General features: G+C 37.4%; 1 protein-coding gene across 6 annotated transcripts in view; it reads right to left on the bottom strand.

Annotated features, from left to right (window-relative positions):
- COL19A1 (collagen type XIX alpha 1 chain) overlaps window positions 1-13,765 on the bottom strand; it is a 212,564-nt gene extending 198,799 nt beyond the window's left edge. For 3 of the 6 annotated variants that reach the window (XM_064508634.1, XM_064508638.1, XM_064508639.1), the window contains exons 1-5: window positions 13,345-13,366; window positions 12,381-12,554; window positions 10,506-10,638; window positions 3,049-3,123; window positions 2,420-2,519 (exon numbers count right to left, since the gene is read on the bottom strand). In XM_064508634.1, coding sequence (XP_064364704.1) covers window positions 2,420-2,519; window positions 3,049-3,123; window positions 10,506-10,602 — 272 coding nt within the window. In that variant the 5' untranslated portion in view covers window positions 10,603-10,638; window positions 12,381-12,554; window positions 13,345-13,366. Of the gene's footprint in view, window positions 1-2,419; window positions 2,520-3,048; window positions 3,124-10,505; window positions 10,639-12,380; window positions 12,555-13,344; window positions 13,368-13,642 lie in introns of those variants that run through there. The other 3 variants (XM_064508635.1, XM_064508637.1, XM_064508636.1) reach the window with 3 other exon arrangements.
- Window positions 13,766-19,484: the final 5,719 nt, after the last annotated feature.

Here is a 19,484-nt window from a genome sequence, read left to right as displayed (position 1 = left end):
CTATTTCCACTAAGAACTATGATTTAATGTAAATTCTGTAATGCTTAAATTTTATTGAAAATATAGCCCTTTTTTTGTTCATTGAGGTATATGGAGAGGCACTTTTTACTTCCACACCAAGCTGCCAGAGAAGCTCAGCTTGTCCCTTATTAATATCAATAACATGATATTATTTTTTAGCCTAAGTATATTTAAATATTAGCACTTATGTATTTCATTGATAATTATCCCAGCTGCTTCAGCCAGTGGACATACTCATCCATTGGATACAAATATTGCTAGGGGAGACTGGAAAGACTTTCTTTGTAGTTTTTTTTTAATGCATATACGTGCAGAAGGAAGCAACGGGGAGGGAGAGAAATGTGATAAGCAATAGACACCAGCAAAGCCAAACTGTCTGTCCTCTAGGTTTACCCTTTGCTCAAATTCTTTATCCCCTGCCCAATCTACAGTGAAAATGAAGAAAAAAGAGCCATGTGTCTGAAATAGTCTTCCTCCATCCAAAAAGCTGAATGGATGCAAGAAAGAAAAGAAAAATATATTAGATTTCTCTTCCACCCATAAATAAAGTGAAAAAAGAAGTGGTATTTCTGTCGGTAATATTTTCTTTTCAACTGCTAAGAGTTAAGGCCTTGCTAAGCAGCAGCCATCAGCTGTGGCATGAATTCACTCATTTTCACTGCCTTTATTAATAATTGCTTTTAAAAAATGACAGTAGAGCACAGACACGAATATTCCGGCCAACTAATAAAAAAGAAAAAAAAAACTTGGCATTTTTCAACCTCACCATCATGAGTTAGCCCCCCCCATCCTATTCTCAGAAATAATGCCTTAAAAGCACAAATTTTCCCATTTTTTCTTCTTATAATATCTATCTCTCTATTTCCAGCTCTCTTCACTCCCTTTTTTGGCCATCGATTTTCTAACAATTTCAGGAAATTAATCATCTTGCATGTATGCGTTTCTCTTCCTGACTGCACACAGCTAAACTCTACTTAACTTCTTATTCCAAAAAAGGAAAATTGCCACACATTTTCTGTTATTGCCTTGATTTTCTACTCTACTGCAATCTCATATTCCCCTCATAGTCATATTGACAGCAAAAATTTGGAAAATGAATAGTGAACAAATTAGTTTCTTACTTTCAAAATATTTCTAGTACAGGTTTGTATGAGTTGTACCTAATTCACATGCTACTCTTGTAAAGACAATCTTGGTAATACTGGAAAGATCCTAACAAAAGCAGAGCTCTCTCTGTGACAGTCCATTTTACCTAGAATCTTCATTTCTCTATACATAATAGCAAAAATTCAAGGTTTTTAACAAAATGATAATCTTGTGTAATTTTAATGAATTACACAACTATATTAATCTAACATTTAAAGTATCTGCTATCTCAGGATAACTTAAAATCTATGTATTAATGTAGAATATCTAGAGTCATATTTTTTTAATCATTCTTCTGTCCCAGGGATCATTTTCTTTCATGTCTGGGTTTCTGTGATACTTCTTTTCTCCTTCTTCACCAGTCCCTGGCATCATGCTGTCCCACAGTTCCTCTTTGCTCAGCCCCACAACTCCTCTTTGCTCTGGCCGGGATCCAAGCAAAGGGGAATTCTGAGGGCATGACTGTATTTCTTTTTGCACAACCTGGAGCCAGAACTCTTGCAATGGAGAACCTGAACCCAACCTGAAAAGAGTTGCTTCCCACATCGTCTCAGGAACATGTTGTACAGACACCACAATCCCATGACTGAGAGCCTATTGCAACCAAGGAGCTCTGAGAGGATTCTCGTTCTCTCCACTAAGGGTGGGGAACTTGAACTGCTTCTCACCATTTCCTTGCCCCAATACAAACATAAATCCATCCGATTCCATTTTACCTTGCTCCCTTTCACCTTCCTTTTAATCTTCTATAGGGTGTCTGCCTTTCTTTTCATTCTGGGTTATAATACGATGTTGCCTAGTCTCCTCTGAACACCGAGTACTAACCATTTTGTTGGTGCTTGAAGGCAAGATGTCAATCTCACTGAAAAAAAATCTACATGAAAATACAGCTTTTAAGGAAATGGTGACTATCTTTCTGTCTTTATCCCTGCAAGCAGTAATGAGAGACAGGGCAGATATTTTCATTAAGAAAAAAACAGCAAGATAAACACTTCATATTGTATTATGAAACATAATGCTCTTTCTTTTCTTTGTTTTATAATCTTGCTGTATAAAAAGGAGACTTTTCCATATGAGAATTATGGTTTAAGAATGAATAAGATACACACGATTAACTTTCTACCTAGATATTTCTAGATTCCAGAAGAAGGAACACCTGAATCAGACTGCTTCCCCCGCAAAAAAAATCTCTTAAAGATGAAAATACTTAAAACTGACACCTTTAAGATTCTGATCTTAAGTAGTTACTTACTTTGTGTCTCTGATGAGAGGTGCACTTCCCAGTTTAAAACAGATTTTTTCCCCTCCACAAGATGTTTGTCTCAATGAAAAGCTCTCTGCTAGCTCAAACCCTGCAAAATATGATGAACTGATTTAGTTTATTGAATGCGATTTTAAAAACCGAGGGGAGATGCTGATTTTTAGCATGTTTGGTGACTTTCTAGAGTACAGACTGATATGCTATTTTGAAATCCAGTACTTTAGGTCATAGAAATTTCCAGCATTCATTTTCTCAATGGAGAAGATTTCAGTGCAGAATTCCACCAGCAGCTGACTTCGCAACCGCTGAGAAATGCATTGATTATTTCCTTTTATCATTTGAACTAATAAGAACATTTGTAGTTCAGAGCTGCAGCATGTCTGAGAAGAGAATGGAAATGACTCCACATGGAGAATGCAAAACTACCTTTCAAAACCAACACATTCTGATTTCGATCAACCTCACTTTTCTAAAACCAACCGCAGTTTTTGGAGCAGGGGGTGGCAGGTTATACTATCCTTCTACAGCTTTACAGCTAGCTTCAGTGGGACTACGATTACACCGAGCCCAGACAAATTAAATTAGATACTTAACTCTTCCTGTTAACTGAAGTCATTTACCTGAAACACTGAGATCATCTCTGTTGGCTTGTCTGAGATGATGGACAACTGTTCTCATCACAGGACACACTGCACCTTCAAAAGAATAGTTAAATATGTACCATAAAACTTTATCAAATAAAAATGAATCGGACAGTGATTATAATATCTGCCATAAAGCAGAATAAGCTGTAGTTAGTAATGTTAATAAGAAAGTTGGGTTTGTTTATCTTTAGGATTAAAAAAAAAAAAAACAGTCCAAACTACACAATCTAAATAACAGCAATGATATTTTTCAAGTGTAGTATGAGGTATTCATACTACTCTTCTAATATTCATACTACAATACACTTCTAATATTCATACTACACTTAAAATACAATAAAATTTTTGTTTATATTAGAATTCAACTGTTTAGGATGACTGCTCACATGAATGATATAACCACCATAAAAAATACTAAATTCTTACAAAGCTCCTTCTATATTCATTCCGTATAAAGCAATAACATCTGTTTTAAGTTTTTCATATTTCTGAGTAGATTAAGTACTAGGAAATCTGTTTTTTTCTCAATAAGTAAATATTATAATGAAAATGCAACAAAAAAGCATAAGTGCTTGATAACCCCGGCAACAATCTGTTGTTACTTCAGGGACCACTAATTTCAAAATGTGGATTAACAAGGATGCTATCATATAATAAGCAATGCAAGCAATATTTACATTTTGAAAAAGCTGTTAAAAAATAAGCAGCTTTTCTGGGGATTAAGTCTGAATCAACATGTTTAAGTAAACAAGCAGAATGTTCTAATACTTGGAACATGGTAAATTCAAAGGTTAATTCTAACAAAGACACTTAACAATGTACTATTAATATGTAGCATCCTCCTATCATAAAGTTATTTATATACACACACAAATATATACACACATATACATACACACAGAGTAAGAAACACTTTTAAAATGTAGCTATAGAGAAATATTACTTTTGTGCACAGGTATGAAATAGGGCTTTTTCTTTAATCAACCACTAAATCCTACTGAAACCATCAAAAGGAAGAAGACAAGCAGGATTTGGCCCATGTACTTATTAACTGCAGAGCTCTGTGCTGAGCTGAAGTGACTGAAAAGATTGCCAAGTTGTCTAAAGTTACTAAACAGCAAAGGTCGAGGGGCTTTCCAAAGTGTCAGTTCAGTGAAAAACACAAGGAGGAATGGCCTAGCACTAACCTGGAAATAATCTATATTTTAAGATTTCCAAGAGTATGCAGACTGAAAGTTGAGCTTTAAAATCACTGTATTTATAATTTGAAAGCACATTAAACTTGTCATTCATTCTGCAGTAATGTAGAAAGCATATTATCCTTCACAGGTCTTAAATTCTATTAAACGCTTTACAGTGTTTGATCTGGAATACAAATGGCTAGTTGGAGATAACAAGGAAGAAATTGAAGTAAATTATACAATACAGAGAAAAGAAGCTTTCTAACAACATGGTTAATGAAACCCATGTCAATTGTTCAAGAAAAGATTGAGTGGAGGCAGTTTTTTGCAAGATGCACCAAGTTCCACTCAATACCACGTCCTTTATGCTGCAACTACAGTTGAAGTAACATGACTTATAAGTGGATTTATTTCAAAGGCACAAAGATACTACATTCTTTCTTTCCTTCATATGTACACTAAATATACACATATATGAAATTTCATGAGGGAGCCAGATGAGAAGAAACAACTACAACTCACACAGTAAATTTCATTTCCCCACAACAGATGCAGAACTGTTAGAATACTCATGCTGAAATCTCAGAAACTGAAATTAAATCTTTCACTGCTCTTGGTTTACAGGGAGTTTTATGGTGCATGAAATGCATTCACTGAAATTACATACTGACATATACAGCACTTTCGATATTCTATTTGATGTACACACCCTAAGGGACAGAAACAGGCTCACCTTAGATACTCTTTAATCTACAAATCTAGTCTTAAACCATTTATACAGATTATTAAACTAAAAGCTATAGATTTAAACTTTAGATTTTTACCTATAGCCACTCTACAGTAGCAAACGTGGTAGTAATTTTACACAAGTGTAACTATAAGAAATATGTTGGTGTAAAAGAAGCCTATTGTGGCTGAAGTCACATCATTTCACATATACACTAACAAACATTCTTTTAATTCCATGTTTCTATCCAAGTTTCTATATATAAGACCAAGGGACAGAATCACTTTTTCCTTACTTTTTTTTTTTTTTTATAGTGAGTATAATAAGAGCAGCCAGATAGGACCTGATAAGGATTTCATCTGAAACAGCTATAGTAAGGTCTATATGTCTACAGGAACTTGGAAAAAACCTGTACTCTTTTGCAGCGGTAACTTATATGAAGGCTGAGTGGTTAAGGACCAGGGAGTTGCAGCTTATTCCTTCCAGCCCCTTTCTCCCATATCCAAATAAAGAATCAAGCCTTAATTTCTGTGCTATCCAGATGATAGCAATGATTCCTCACATGCCACAGACCAGACTGTGGACCTATTTTTATCAGTGGCATAGCACTCACAGCATACACAGCCATGTAAGTGTTACTTACTCGGTTGTATCCCATATCCCCAGAAAAACTGAAAGGGTTACTGTGATTCTTCTTCCATCTTGTGTTGCTGATGCACTCCTCTAGCACTCAATACTATTCTACTAGAGAGCTGAGGCAAAAGACTAAAATACTAAAACCAAAAGCTCTCCAAACCAAGACTGATAATTTTTAGCGTTATAGATTGATGAATAGTCTTTCTATAGTTATAGTTTATAAAGACAAAAAGTAAGTCTCTTCAAGAATTTTAGTAATGCTAGAAGATGCTTATATATAATTCTTTTTGGTCTGAGACAAAACAGACAGTTTACCCATTCAGCGCATGGGTAGCTGAATTAGATCTACGTGAAGTCAGTCAGCAAAGAAAAAGAACAAGACAAATCCTTATCACTAATCCAGGCATGGAAACCATGCAACTACCTGCCCTGTTACAATACACCAGCGTTACAATACACCATGCAGCAGCATGAAGAACAAGCTTATGTTTACACAGTAGATTATTCTACATATGGCAAAACTGCCTTTGCCTGGTTTGAGATCCACAATTCATATTAAAACGGTGACTCCAAAGCTGAAGCGCAACATACTTCTAAATTAATGAAATTTCCTACCTATAGAACAGATTATAGATCTTAATCTTTAGAAATCAATGAGCTCTACTATAGGAGCTTACTATTATAAAATCAACATAATTATTATCAACATATTACAAACATACACGTGTATATGTGTCAATCAGGCAGGCAGATCACAGATCATTGTGATCAATGTCTCACCAGTAAGACACTAGTAAGAAAAACTTTTTTTTTAATAACATTTTGCAGAAAAATAAATTCCAAGTAATCGGGCTACATCTAGGCTCATCTGTTGGGACATGCCATGGCATGTCCTGAATTCTTGGAACGAGCAGGCACCTGTTGAAGCACTCTGCAGCTTCCATCTAGGCCCCATGCCCAGTTCTCCCTTCCATGAAAGCTAGGAGGCAGGAGACACTGGTGCATGCTTCAGTCTCACTCTTACATGTGTCTCTTGCATGCGCTTCCTGACTGGAAACTGTAGCTTCCAATAAGCACTCTTGGCCTCTCTAGTTTAAATGTAACCTATAATGGCTAGATTCACTGTAGGAGTACCTATCTGCTACTTTATAAGTGAAGTTTACATTCAAGTGAAGTTTTCAGGGCTATCTAACACCACCGACATGCACATTCTGCGTGCAGCAAAGTTTCCGTCAGCAAACATAACCAGCCAAATGAATGCAGCCCAACAGCAAAGCCCCACCTAACCTGTTCCCACATCATATGTCAGACCTAAGCTTCAGGAAGAATCTCAAATCAGCTGAGGACCCATTTGTCTTGCACTCTAACTGCATCAGACTTCATATAAAGATACACAGAATGAAACTTCGGAGTGCATGGCATACGCATGTGTGTCAGCAACAATATCTAACAAGACCACCTTTAGGGTGTTCGTACCGAAGTTGAGAATCCTGTTTGCAAACACCCACTGGCCTGTTTTCAAACAGGGTCAAGAAATCAGATCTCTTTCATTCTCTTTCATACCTGCAGTACCAGGAACAGGGCAACCAGAAGATCAGGTGCGATTTTTTTTTCCCTCTTTCACACTAGAAGCTGCTTCATATTGCATTAAAAATAAACATGTTAATTAAACCAAAGTAGGGAAGAGGAAAGGCAGAGACTGAATGCTGTTGATACAGGAAAGTCAAGTCCAAGTCCAAGGACTATTTAGATTTAGTAAATAACACGATGACTCTGGCAGGAGACATTAAGAAATCCATACCAATGGAGTTCTAGCATTAGGATATTCACACTACACATTGGAGACTTGGATTTTCCTATGCAGAAGAGGGATTTTTGAAAAAACAGGATTTCACATATCTCGGCCATAGGAGTTAATGCTTTCTTCTTTCTCTAGCTTTCCATGAAAAAAGGTTGATCTAATTTACAGGCCTCACTCTATGAGAATGTGTGTAGCTGAGAATATTTCCCTCTGTGGTATGGGGTTTATCTAAAGTACTACTTACTGAATAAGCTGAAGCAGCTTTCCCACAATGTACAGGCTTTCGTGAACCACATTCTTCGTTACCTGAAGCCCCTTACTCGCTGCCTGAGAAGCCTTGGTATTTAACTACAAGTTAAGGAATCCAACGGTGGCAGGGTAGCTTAAATGCTGCAATACTAACAACAGCTTGCGGATCCAGCCTTAAATATTCAGTTTGAGAGTTTAAACTCTTTAAATGTAATGAATACATTTTATATGAGAGTAACTACAGAAACTGTATCTTTGAGGCTTATCTATGTACTAGAACAAGAAAACTGAAAAGAAAAGCTGAACTGATCTGCATACTTGAAACCATTCACTGTATTTGGGTTAAAGTGCCTATCTAAAATTATGATCTAGAGCCAGTACTTTTCACAACACATTCCACGTCAAAAGGCAATGGAAATTCACTGTGGCTGACAGCCCCAGGACTTGGTTTATGCTACATTTGTCATGGAGTAGCAAGTGATTTTGAAGAAAAGTAATTGTAAAAGAAAGTTGAACAAAGCAGCAATGATCTGGGAATGAGACAGAAGTATTAATATTCTTTATATTAAAAAAAAAGGAATGATCACATTGAAACTTTGTGGACCACTACAAAAAGAGCTCATGTTCACACTCCAAAACCAAATGTTCTCAACAATAAAAAATTAGTTGACAACAAAGAAAATAAAGACAAAGACTTTATTCTTGAAGTCAAGTCAAAAACATGATTGTGAAGAACTCCCGAACTTCAGATTTATAACCCAATCCTCTCCCTTAGATTTGCTATATTTTATCTTTAGAAGTAATTGCTTCCTTCTGATAAATGATTAGCCTTGGCAGATCTGGAAGGACAGAAGCAGAACTGATATGTAGGGGATAACAGAGGGCCAAAAAAGAGTCAGTTAATGAAAAAAGCAAAAAAACTGAAGTTAAGTATTTCTCTCTTCTTTTACATGTTCATTTTACATGCCTACTTTACATCAAGTAAGTCCATTTTACTTTCCAAAATAGGATCTTGATTCAAGCAAAACACAAATAGACTTGGCTCTTTTCTTCTTGAAATGAGCACACTTCTGATTTCTAACAGTTTCATTTGCATACAATTTATCAAACTAGAACAGGACAATTTTGAAACAGAATATGCAGCTCAGCCGAATGACACAGATAAAAATGCTTGCAAACATGCCTATTCCCCTGACCTCTGCACATTTGCAGGGTAGGTTCTTCCTCAGCTCCTGCTTTCTGGTGGATAACCTCTATTTCTTTTTTGGGTGGTAACCACCCCTTCAGTCTCTAGAAAAATCTTTCTTTCCTCCTGTCTCCCTGAAGCTACATCCTGAGTCTGTTCCCTGCTGCAGGCAGGGCTTCTCATGCTGTCAGCTATCTACGTGTTATTTCTTGCCATCTGCCCCTGCCACCCCATACTGCTGACGCTTGTCTCAACTGCACACCCTCAGTTATTTTCAGAAGAGGTTCAGCCTCTCCCCTTCCTCCCAGTGGCTCCCTTTGACCCGTACCTGATCCATCTGTAGTGACCAGGTTAAGGAAAACAGCAACCTCTCTCCCTGCTGCCCAGCCACAAACTTCTAACAGAACATAAAGGACAACACAGTCCCTCAGGCAGCTCAAGAGGATGATTGCAGAGCTGTTATGTAAGGCTCACTCTCTCCCAGGGGTTAAGAATAATTCATGTCTGGAGCACTTAGCTTTGCTACCCAAAGAGTATAAGGCAAAAAGGTCTTTGACTTAAATTCAGATTTGCCCCAGTGCATTACTGCTACCCTGGAGCTCACACATTACAATTAGTGTTTATTAAATATTACTATTTCTTTTTTCCAGGACAGGTGAAAGGACTGTTATGCTAGTCGCTGATTTTTTAAATGTTTTGGGTCCGAGTTTCAAAGGTGTTGCCAAGTTTCAAAGGTATTGTGTATAGCTTCCATTACCTCCCATCAGGTTTCTCAGAAATGAGCATTACTAAAAATAAGTTTTGTTTTTAAAAAAAGGAAAAATAAATACTTTCTATTTCTCCTCAAATAGCAATAAACAGGTTCTCCTTGTTAGCAATTGCAGGAAAATTCTAGAAAGCTGAGGTACACACTGAGGCTCAGCAACTCCAGAAAACTGACAGCTTCTTCTTCTACAAACATACAAGCGATATGTGTTTAACAGAGAATTTACTGCAGTCAGGGTAGTCAAGGTAAAGGACACTAAATGGATAACAACACAGCAGCTGGAGAAAGAGACCATTATTTCAAGAGAATGAGTTAACATGCTGACAATAAGAAGAAAATGAAGAAGTCACAGTAAATTTGCAGGAGATGGGTAACTAAGCCTTTACTTTAAACAATTTTATTATATTTCTTTCCCCTGTCTTCTCAGGTACAAGGTTCTGCCTACCTCTATATCAGTGAAACATTTGACTTGCTTTGGGGATTTAGTTTAGGTTAGGTTAACTTCAGCATTAGGTTGTTTACGTCAGTGTGAGCACTGATCTCCTATAATTAAGCCACAAGATCTTGTTCATAAGGGTTTTGCAAGCCCTGATACAGAATCTTCTTTTTTTTTTTTAATGATAATTTTAGAAAGTACAAAGTAAAGCTCCCAGAAACTACAACTGCTTCCAAATGTTCATCTTCCAAGTACAGGAAACAGAAAGACTGCTTTGACATTGTGTCAAACTTAGGCTTCTTCAAAGACAGAGATAAAACCACTGGTCTTTGTAATTGCACCTGCTTGTATTGTTTGTTTGTTTTCCATATACCGTCATTAGTTTTTTTTAATTCTTTCAGTACTGAGATTTGTGCCTTTGGTCTGTGATGGGCAAAAAAATTGGAAGTACCTGTCTGGTCAGTGACAGCCACGGAAGTAGAAAGAGGGAGGAGGAAGAGGAACACTGCCATACAAAGCCAAACTACACAGGATCCAAGGTACTTCATCTCCCCCTGGACTCATGTGAACAATCAGCCACAAATCTGAAACAGAGAATACTCATACTGAGAACATGTCATTTTAATCTTTCTTCCTCACCCCATCAGAAAACCATAATAAGAATTTAACTGTAAAGAAAAGAGTAAATCACTAGTCATAAATAATATGTATCATTTATCTATTTTAAAGAGCTATAAAAAGATAGACTCATATGAACTTAGAAATGAATGACAAATCTATTCCCTCAGTTTGTTATTAAGGTCATGAGTAACACTTTCAGAAATATTAACTCAAAAATATTAGCTATAAAGCCAAGAAATTTTCATTTCATTGGTAAAGACTAATTTTTCTTTTTATTTTTCTCCTAGTTTTTCAATCTTAAATACGATAGCTTAACTGTTTGGTGTCACAATGCTGTGAAGACTGCTGAAGTAGTCATCATATCCAACAAGGACAACATATAATTCTTTTGGTGTAAATGCAAAACAAAGAAAAACACAGTATTTCTCTTCCTTGCAAAATATAGAAGGGCCTAGAGCAGCCTGTACTGAGTTTATAGTTTAAATCTTAAAAAAAATACAATCTGGCTTCCACAATATATCTTTGTCCTCTAGTCCTCTAAACACAATACCAGCTTTCTTCTAACTCCAATTTATAGAAACATAAGAATTTAGTGAAACACAGGAAATGATAACAAATAATCTGTTTTTCTTACAGAAAATGTGATTAAAAATGTATCTATATGATGCAGAGATTAAATTTTTATAATTATTGTGGTGAGGCACCACCTGCATCAGCAGAGCTGCTCTGCTGGTCACCCACATGGACAGCAGCGACACCCCGATTAACTTTCCCAGCCTCCCCGGTGGCTGGGCAAGCGAATCCATGCCCAAAGCACATTATCGTTTAATTTCCTGCACCTGCTTTACAAGCAGGCACCCGCAATCCACCCGCGCTGCCGTGCCAAGGGATCTCATCTTCCCTAGGGCTCTTGCGGAATGAATAAGCAGTATCACCACCCTCCTCACCGCGGCCGCACGGCTGCGCTGGGGTCGCTGTGCCCCGTCGCTGCAGGGCGCCGCAGCCTGGCGGGAGCAGCGCCCCGTCCGCGGGCAGCCGCGTCCGGCAGCGCCGCCTGGGCCCCGCAGGCGGCCGCCGCAGCCCGCGCACCTCCCGCGAGCGCGGTGGCTCCCTGGCGCCGGGCGCGGCGCTGCCAGGTGCGAGCGGGCGCCCCCTCCGCGGGCGGCAGCGCCGCCGGGGCCGGCACCGCGGCCTCGGGGCTTGCCCGCAGCCGCCCCCCCTCCCCCGCCGCCCGCCGCCCCCGCGCCCGGGCAGCGTTGCCTGCGCTTTCGGCACATGCTGCTGTTCGCAAACGCTTCAACTGACTGGGTGCAGGCCACTGGGTAGGCACACTAACTAGAAAAATAGACACTAATAGATGCATTATTAAATGTATGTGTACATCAATAACCATGCTTCTAAGCGTTGTGTCAGTTTGCAACACAGTCTAAGCATTTTTGTAAATCACTGCAAATTTGCTATGGCTATTGTGATTAGCATATCTTAACATATCTATATTCACACACCATGTCAGCACACTCCTACAGCATAGATCGATAATGCCCACAATAACCTTTTAATACACAGTTACATTCGTATAGGATATACTTAAAACTGCCAAAACAGTAATAAACTTAGCTGGCAATTGTTAAAACACACACACACACACACATGCAGGAGTGTGTGTGTGTGTGTGATGTTTAAACAGCTGACTGGAGCTGCTTACCTTTGCTCTTTGCTCTGGCGCGTCCCCCCGAAGCGCAGCGAATGCCCGCACGGCGCTGCTGGAGTGCTGAGGAGTTGCTGGAGTGAGTCTCCAAAGAGTGGTAGAGGGGGATGCAGCTCTGTCCTTATTAGTCTCACACAGTGTGACCCTCCCACTCAGTGAGCACAGAATACACTGCGAGAGAGGACAAACAGCCAGCCAGACACAGATTTTACATAATCACACTAATATATCCCAAGGCCAGGAACAATGTAAGAAATGTTTTTTTTCCCCCAGACAGTTCCACAAATAAAACTGTCAGAGTATGAATGCATGAATGAAAGAGAGTCTGGTTTCGAGTTGTAAAGAACTGGCTATGTACATTAGCACACTAGCAGAAACTGGCTTTTAACACTTCAGTGTAAGCACACATAATTAATTTTATATACTTTATCATAAATTTAAAATCAGCCATCCAAGTAACCAAGAGAGTGCACCTATTTATGGCACTGATGCCGCAAAGCACGGCAGATGATTGACATTTATTATGCCTCTTAAAATCTATCATTTACAAACCAGAATGTTCTTGCACTGCAATATCATCTGTCTGTGCTAAAACGCTGACACTTAGCACTGCCACTAACTCCCATCTGAATATGTTAAACTGCACTTTTCACAGGTTCTCCAAGTGTGCTTGTGGAAGCTTTCTGCACTGCATTTTACCCGGGTAAACCAGAGGACAGAAGGACAGAGAAAGATCAAATGCCTAGGAATATATACACAGGAGGTAGGGACCAGGGTTTTCAGTAAGTGTATCTCACTTGTATACATTAAAGACACATTCTATTTTTTTCCTAGTAGAACCATTCTGACAGGAAAAAGAAAGAAGTTTTGGTGATTCATGATGACTGATTATGCGAAAATTTACTAGCTTAACATGAATTTAGCTCAACTGGTCTTAAGATCAGAAAACTCTAAAGGTTACCTTTTCACTTTGTCCCCCAACCGATTCTGACCGGTGTTTTCTCACTTCAACCAAGACAAGTTAGCAGGATAAACAACGAATCACGTAGACAGACATGATTATCCTCTTGGTTTAAAATTTCAAAATTATTGTTGTTCTTCCTAACTTGGAATCACAAGAGAAAGCCGAGATTGCAGCTTAGGGGGTTGGTTTAATTCACAGCTTTGCCACAGACTCGCGCTGTCATTTTGGGCAAGTCACACTTCTCTCTGACTTCAGTTTCCCGTTCTGTAAAATAGAAAAAGGAAAGCTTCCCTACCTCGCAGGGTGAGGCTCGAGAGCCTAGTCCTACCGCTGACAAATCGTCCAAGCACTTCCTTTGCCTTGAGACTGTTCATTGGATAAAGGCTTCTGTGTTGAGCCCTAATTCAATGTTTCAAAAAGAGTTTTGAGATCCTCAGCTGAAAGACCCTTTGTAAAAGCTCTGCTCCTAGTGAAATGCATTATCATTAGTGATTTTGAAAAAAACAAGTTTCTCATAGCTCTTTCAAACTATAAATTCTTAAATTCCTTCTGTTTTGCTTCATTTCACATACCCTAACTATGTGGATTCAGCTCTGCTAACATGGACCATATACAGTCTGATTAATTTTAGTGAACTTAAGCTCCCAATTAGCTAAACATTTTCAATTGCATAACACTTTGCACATGCAATCAGTTCATCCTTTAAAGAAATATTTCTGCCCCTCAAAGTAGCAGTATTGCTTGAACGTCCATATCCAAATTTTCTGTCTTCATTACCTGTGAAGTCATAATGAAGCATACCCCTAAACCAAGGATGTTTTTCTGCCTATTGAGACAGCTACGCTCCAAATAGAAAATTAAAAATACCTCATTTGGACCATGCCATTTTCACAGTACTCCCTATCATTACGAGAGCAGCAAATAGAAGAATGAGAAACTACTGCAATGTTCCCCAGCTAATATATACACTTCTTATACTCTAGCAGATTTTCAACTAAATGGGATTATGCCAGTTCATGTAAGTCAATGGAGTTCCACTGATTTATGTCATTTGAGGACTTGGGCAATAAAGGCTATCCCTGCATGCATTTATGGACTAATATTGTTCATATCAGTGAATACGGTCTTGAATGACTAGTGACAGAAACACTGAGAACAAGGAAAACCTAAGCGTTTACAGAATTCTTTCTGGAGCCAAAAAAAGCTTCACGCTGTCTCTCGCTCTCGCTCTCTCTCGCTCTCTCACTCTCTCTCCTGCGATATAAGAGGCAAAGTCACAACTGGCAGAATTTCTCTGCATCACGAACAACTTAAAAATTCAAACTGCCTGCACTCGTCTACCTGGAAAGAATTATTAGTGTACTCCACAAAAAGCACTGTCTATACCCAGTCCTCTTCTGCTCTGTATTCAGGAAGCGCAGAAATGCTGATGATACAATGTGAGCTGAAACACCAGCAGCAAATAGATGACATCCTATACTACCATTGTAGTAAGTTTTCCAGCTATCTCACAGCTTAGCTGAAGCTCTCACTTGTATACAGAAGACAGAACTCGACCTGAATCCAAGCAAGAGCCAGAGCAAATATGCCAAGAAGCAGGAGAGAGAAATTAAGAAGTCCGAAACCACACTTCAGCACAACCATGTGGAGCGCATGCACTGTCTCCCGTGCCACAGGGGAGCTGCTCTACTGAGTAGCCTTTATTACAGCTGCAGTTACAGGCAAGATGCAGGAGAAAAAGGAGAGAGAATTTAGGGGGAAAAAAACTTATTTTGTCTAGAAAATTTTCTCTAAGCAACCTTGGTTGCTTTTTCTTGGTGTTATGAGATGTCCAAAAAAGCCAAGTAGCAAAATCCACCCTTGTCTGTTTGTTACTAACAGATTGGTCTTCATCTTGTTACACCCCTGTTTTTAGGGGTGTACACACATACAGGCATGAAGCTGCAAGCTCTGACAAAACTCTTTAAAAGTAGCAGCACCCTGCCTGAAAAAAGCTTGCTAGAAAGACATTAATATGAAACTCCCCTTACCACATTATTTCTCATTGAATGTAGAGCCTAATATTCCCACTCTTTAAGTAAACTCTTAATCTTAAGCCCTTATGTGGCCTTGTTTCATTGGCCAGATGATCCTTTCCACCCTTTGCAAGATTTGCTTCTCAAGACAACAGCATACGGCTGAAAGAATTAAAATATAAATGCTTCTAAATACACCAGACTGCACTGTGATGGCACTTGGAGAAAATAGGTGGAATCCTATCCTCATTGAAGTTAACAGAAATTTTGACACTGATGTAAATGGTGTAAAGATGTCACTCAAACGAGGAAACTTTGGCAGAAAGTACATGAAAAAGGAATTATTTACATATATGTGAACACACACACACTAAGCACCCAAAATATCTTAAGTCACAAAGCACACAGAAAAGCTGGATATGTCATGTCATTTCTTCTGCAGGAGAGGAAGAAAAGAACATAAAAATCCTGCTACTTCTTTTTTCTGCTTATGAAGCACTCAGATTTTCAGTGAAGGGGCCAAAATAACTGTCAGAAAGATACAGAGAGAATACTTACTGCTATGCTTTTGCAATATTAATTGTGTTGGCTCAACAAATCACACCCATTATTTTCTCTGCTTTTTCTTTGACACTTTATAACGTCTTAAAGTAACCATTTATAAATAATAATAAATGCCACAGTAACAAAAAATGATTCTGTGCTTTTCCTCCAATTCCAATGGCACTGATAATCCTGATCTTCAAAAAATAACGTGGAGTTGACTCATGTGAAATGTTAAGTGCTATGAAATTCTAATATGGAAGATGTTTTTTATTTTTTAAAATGAACATATATTTCAAAGTAAATCCGTTACTAAGTAAATATGTGGCATTCTTAACATACTGTTTATATTTACTAGTTGCAAACATGTCAACAGCTGTGTCATGTAATTTGTAAAGTACTCATGATTACTCGGGAAACAAATATATTTCTGTGCATATGCTACTACTTAAAGCATTAGTACAAAAATTCAGTGGAATTATTCAAACTTGTGCAAAGGCTGAAATTGTAGAACATGATATGACATCAGTACTGGCTAAATATGCTTATAGAAACAATGCTAAGAATAATACTGCCAAAATGTGTATGTCCTTAATCTATTAAAGACACTTAACTTCATATTCTTATGGATAAATATGTACATGTATGTAAATATACTGCCATTATACAAATAGCTTGCCATGTGTTTTACTGTTTCATGAACCATACAAAGAAATGGAAAAATAGAAAAAAAATTCTATACATATACCACTGGTTTTCTTGCCTTATGGAAACCACCCTACCTGTAGGGCAGGAAGTGTGTGCCTTTTGGTGGCTTTTATATTGTGCAAGACAAAAGCAGGTAGCAAAACAGCTGCTCAGAGAGCAAAAAGGCTGAAAGGGGGTTTCCCAAAAGAAGTCACACATAAGCTACACCATCTGGCTTGTATTAGAAGTACCTATATGACTTTAAAAGTCATTGCACATAATGAAAAGATGAAAGCCAGGTTTTAGGCAGCTGTGCTGCAAATTACAGGGTTTTGCTCAGTATTTCTGTATGAATATTCTAAAATCCTTTGCATAGGCTGAATGCATCTGTAAAGCACTGAAATACATTAATCTAAAATTGCTATAATGCAAATTATTATGAAAAGGTAGGTGAAGAGCAAAGGAAAGGTATCACCTAAATTTAAGATTTTACAAATTTCTGGGCCATTTAAGCCTTTTGAGACTCAAACCTTTAGACAGAGACAAGACTAAAAGGTTCTGTGATCTGCACTTGTTTTTTAAAATTTAGGAAGACAAAGCATAGGTGACCCAAGAACATCACTTAAAAGCCAATTTTAAATTGTAACAGATATGTCTCTTTAATTACAAGCCTCAGTGTTAGTCACTGTCCCCTACTGTTGTGTCCTTCCTACCCAGGTAGTTTGCTCAAAACTTTATTTAAATACAGAATACTACAGTGGTAAGTACAATGCTTTTAGGTCCAAGTAGGAATGTTGCTTTCAACTTTTTTAGAAAATAACTTCTACAAATTTGCCTGTGCAAGACTACAGTTGGTAAATGCAATCATCAATTTTATCAATATAGTAGCTACAGTCATATTAACACATCCAAGACCTTGATTATATGCAGAGCTATTTACCATTATGCTATTTTAATGTTCAATTTCAGTACTCTAAAGCAACATAAAAATGAAATAATAAAATTGCAAGTATTTTATTCATATTTATTGCTAAATAAATGGGCACAATAAATTTGAAAGTCAAAGTAAGTGCTTATTTAATCCATATCTCTGCATCCATATACTTTCTTCATTTGCCTTTCATCTATTCTCAGGATTTAACCGATGTTATACTTTTAAGTCAACAGTTATACAGATTTATGCCAGCTTGATGTCTGGCAAGAATTTTCTAGTCACAGTCTGAAATGTAAAAGAACTCTGAATTCAATAGTATCTAAAGGCTGTAGCTAAAAGTGAAATAGAAGTACACGCACAAAAATTTAGCTGTTGTGTGCCCTCTAAAATGACGTAGTGGCCTAAACATATTGCAAGTCAACATCCTAAGTCATCCTGTGTATATGTCTACTTTGGGGAGCTGGAGAATGTGTGTACTAATAGAAGATGACACTTGAAAGGAAAAAGAATCTATCATAGACTGTCCACAGTGTTTGCAAGACTATTTGGATCTATGGACAGTGCAATTCAGATAAATTTTACTATTTATTAGGAATGCGAAATGAAACATTAGATCTTACAAAAGAGCATTATGAATAAATAGAAGATTCTTAAAGAAAGCAGATCTATCTGTATGCTGTATTGAGCATAACATTGGCATCAACCTTTAAATTGTTTCTTTTTGGCACTTCAAGTGTGGTTTGGACACCATGGATTAATTTAATTTTGGAGCAAGGCCAAGCGATTTAACATGAACGTGCCACTTTGATGAAGTTTGGAATAGCTAGGAACAGTTCTGATTCTTCTCTTTCCTGGAAGCCATATAAGCGGAGCCCATATATAACTTGTTAATAGTTTGAACTGAGTACCTAACTTAATCTTGCCAATTAGTCATTGACTCAACATTAGTGCTGGAACTAACTATGCTGTAACAACATAAAGTAGGCTCCTGCAACCATTTAGTGAATGAGTATTTTCACATGCAAAATTGTTCAGGTGCATTTAGAGTCTGTATCTAAATCAGCAGATAAAATCTATAATTATTAGAGTAGTAGTATCTGATATAGATACATAGTAAAGAAAGTATTTAATTATACAAAATTATGCTAGGAAGATGAACTGTCACCTCAGGCCAAAGACTGAAGATTTCATTATTTAATTATTTTTAATTAATATGTTTTAACTATATATTTTATATATTTTTATATTTTATATATAAAAATATATATAAATACATATATTATATATATTATATTTTATATATTATATATATATTTATATATATTATATTTATACATATATATTAAATATATGTTTTTTATACAAAGTATTTTTATACATTTTATTATTTCCATTCTCCTGAAGAGGAGTAATTGATGAGATGCTAACAGGGTGTCTTCAAAGAAGAATATGTACTTAGGTCCCACTTGTTTGCATTACTCTTCAGTAAGATATCAAATTTTGTATGACAAACTGTGTTCACCCAAATCTTTTCAGTACAAATAAATACAGCTTGATGTGTCTTCAAGCTTATTTGGGAGCTGATTTTGGCTTACATATCAAAATTACAAGGTCAGGGCTAAGAACAAATAGAATGACCTCTTTTAAGACTGACTGCTTAGCTATTCATCAGCAACACTGAGTTCACCCCTCCTAGTGCAATACTGTTCCATTTCCCAGAACTTCAAACAGAAAAGTTACTTATTTAAGGAACAGTTCTCATGTTATGGATACTTCATTGATTTCAAGGGAACTCTAAGATTTACTTCTACAGAGGATTTGACTCCTGGAGAATAAGTTTAGAAGGTAGGCTGAAGCTGAATAAGATAAGCCTCTTGACAGGAATAAAAAAACCCTACTCTAACCACAGACTGTAACAACATATAACTTTATAATTAGCCATAACAGAAAACAAGACC

This window comes from Dromaius novaehollandiae, chromosome 3, assembly GCF_036370855.1.
Source record: "Dromaius novaehollandiae isolate bDroNov1 chromosome 3, bDroNov1.hap1, whole genome shotgun sequence".
NCBI classification, from domain to species: domain Eukaryota; kingdom Metazoa; phylum Chordata; class Aves; order Casuariiformes; family Dromaiidae; genus Dromaius; species Dromaius novaehollandiae.
The sequence above is the reverse complement of the archived record's forward strand: the minus strand, read 5'-3'. Positions and strand labels throughout refer to the sequence as shown.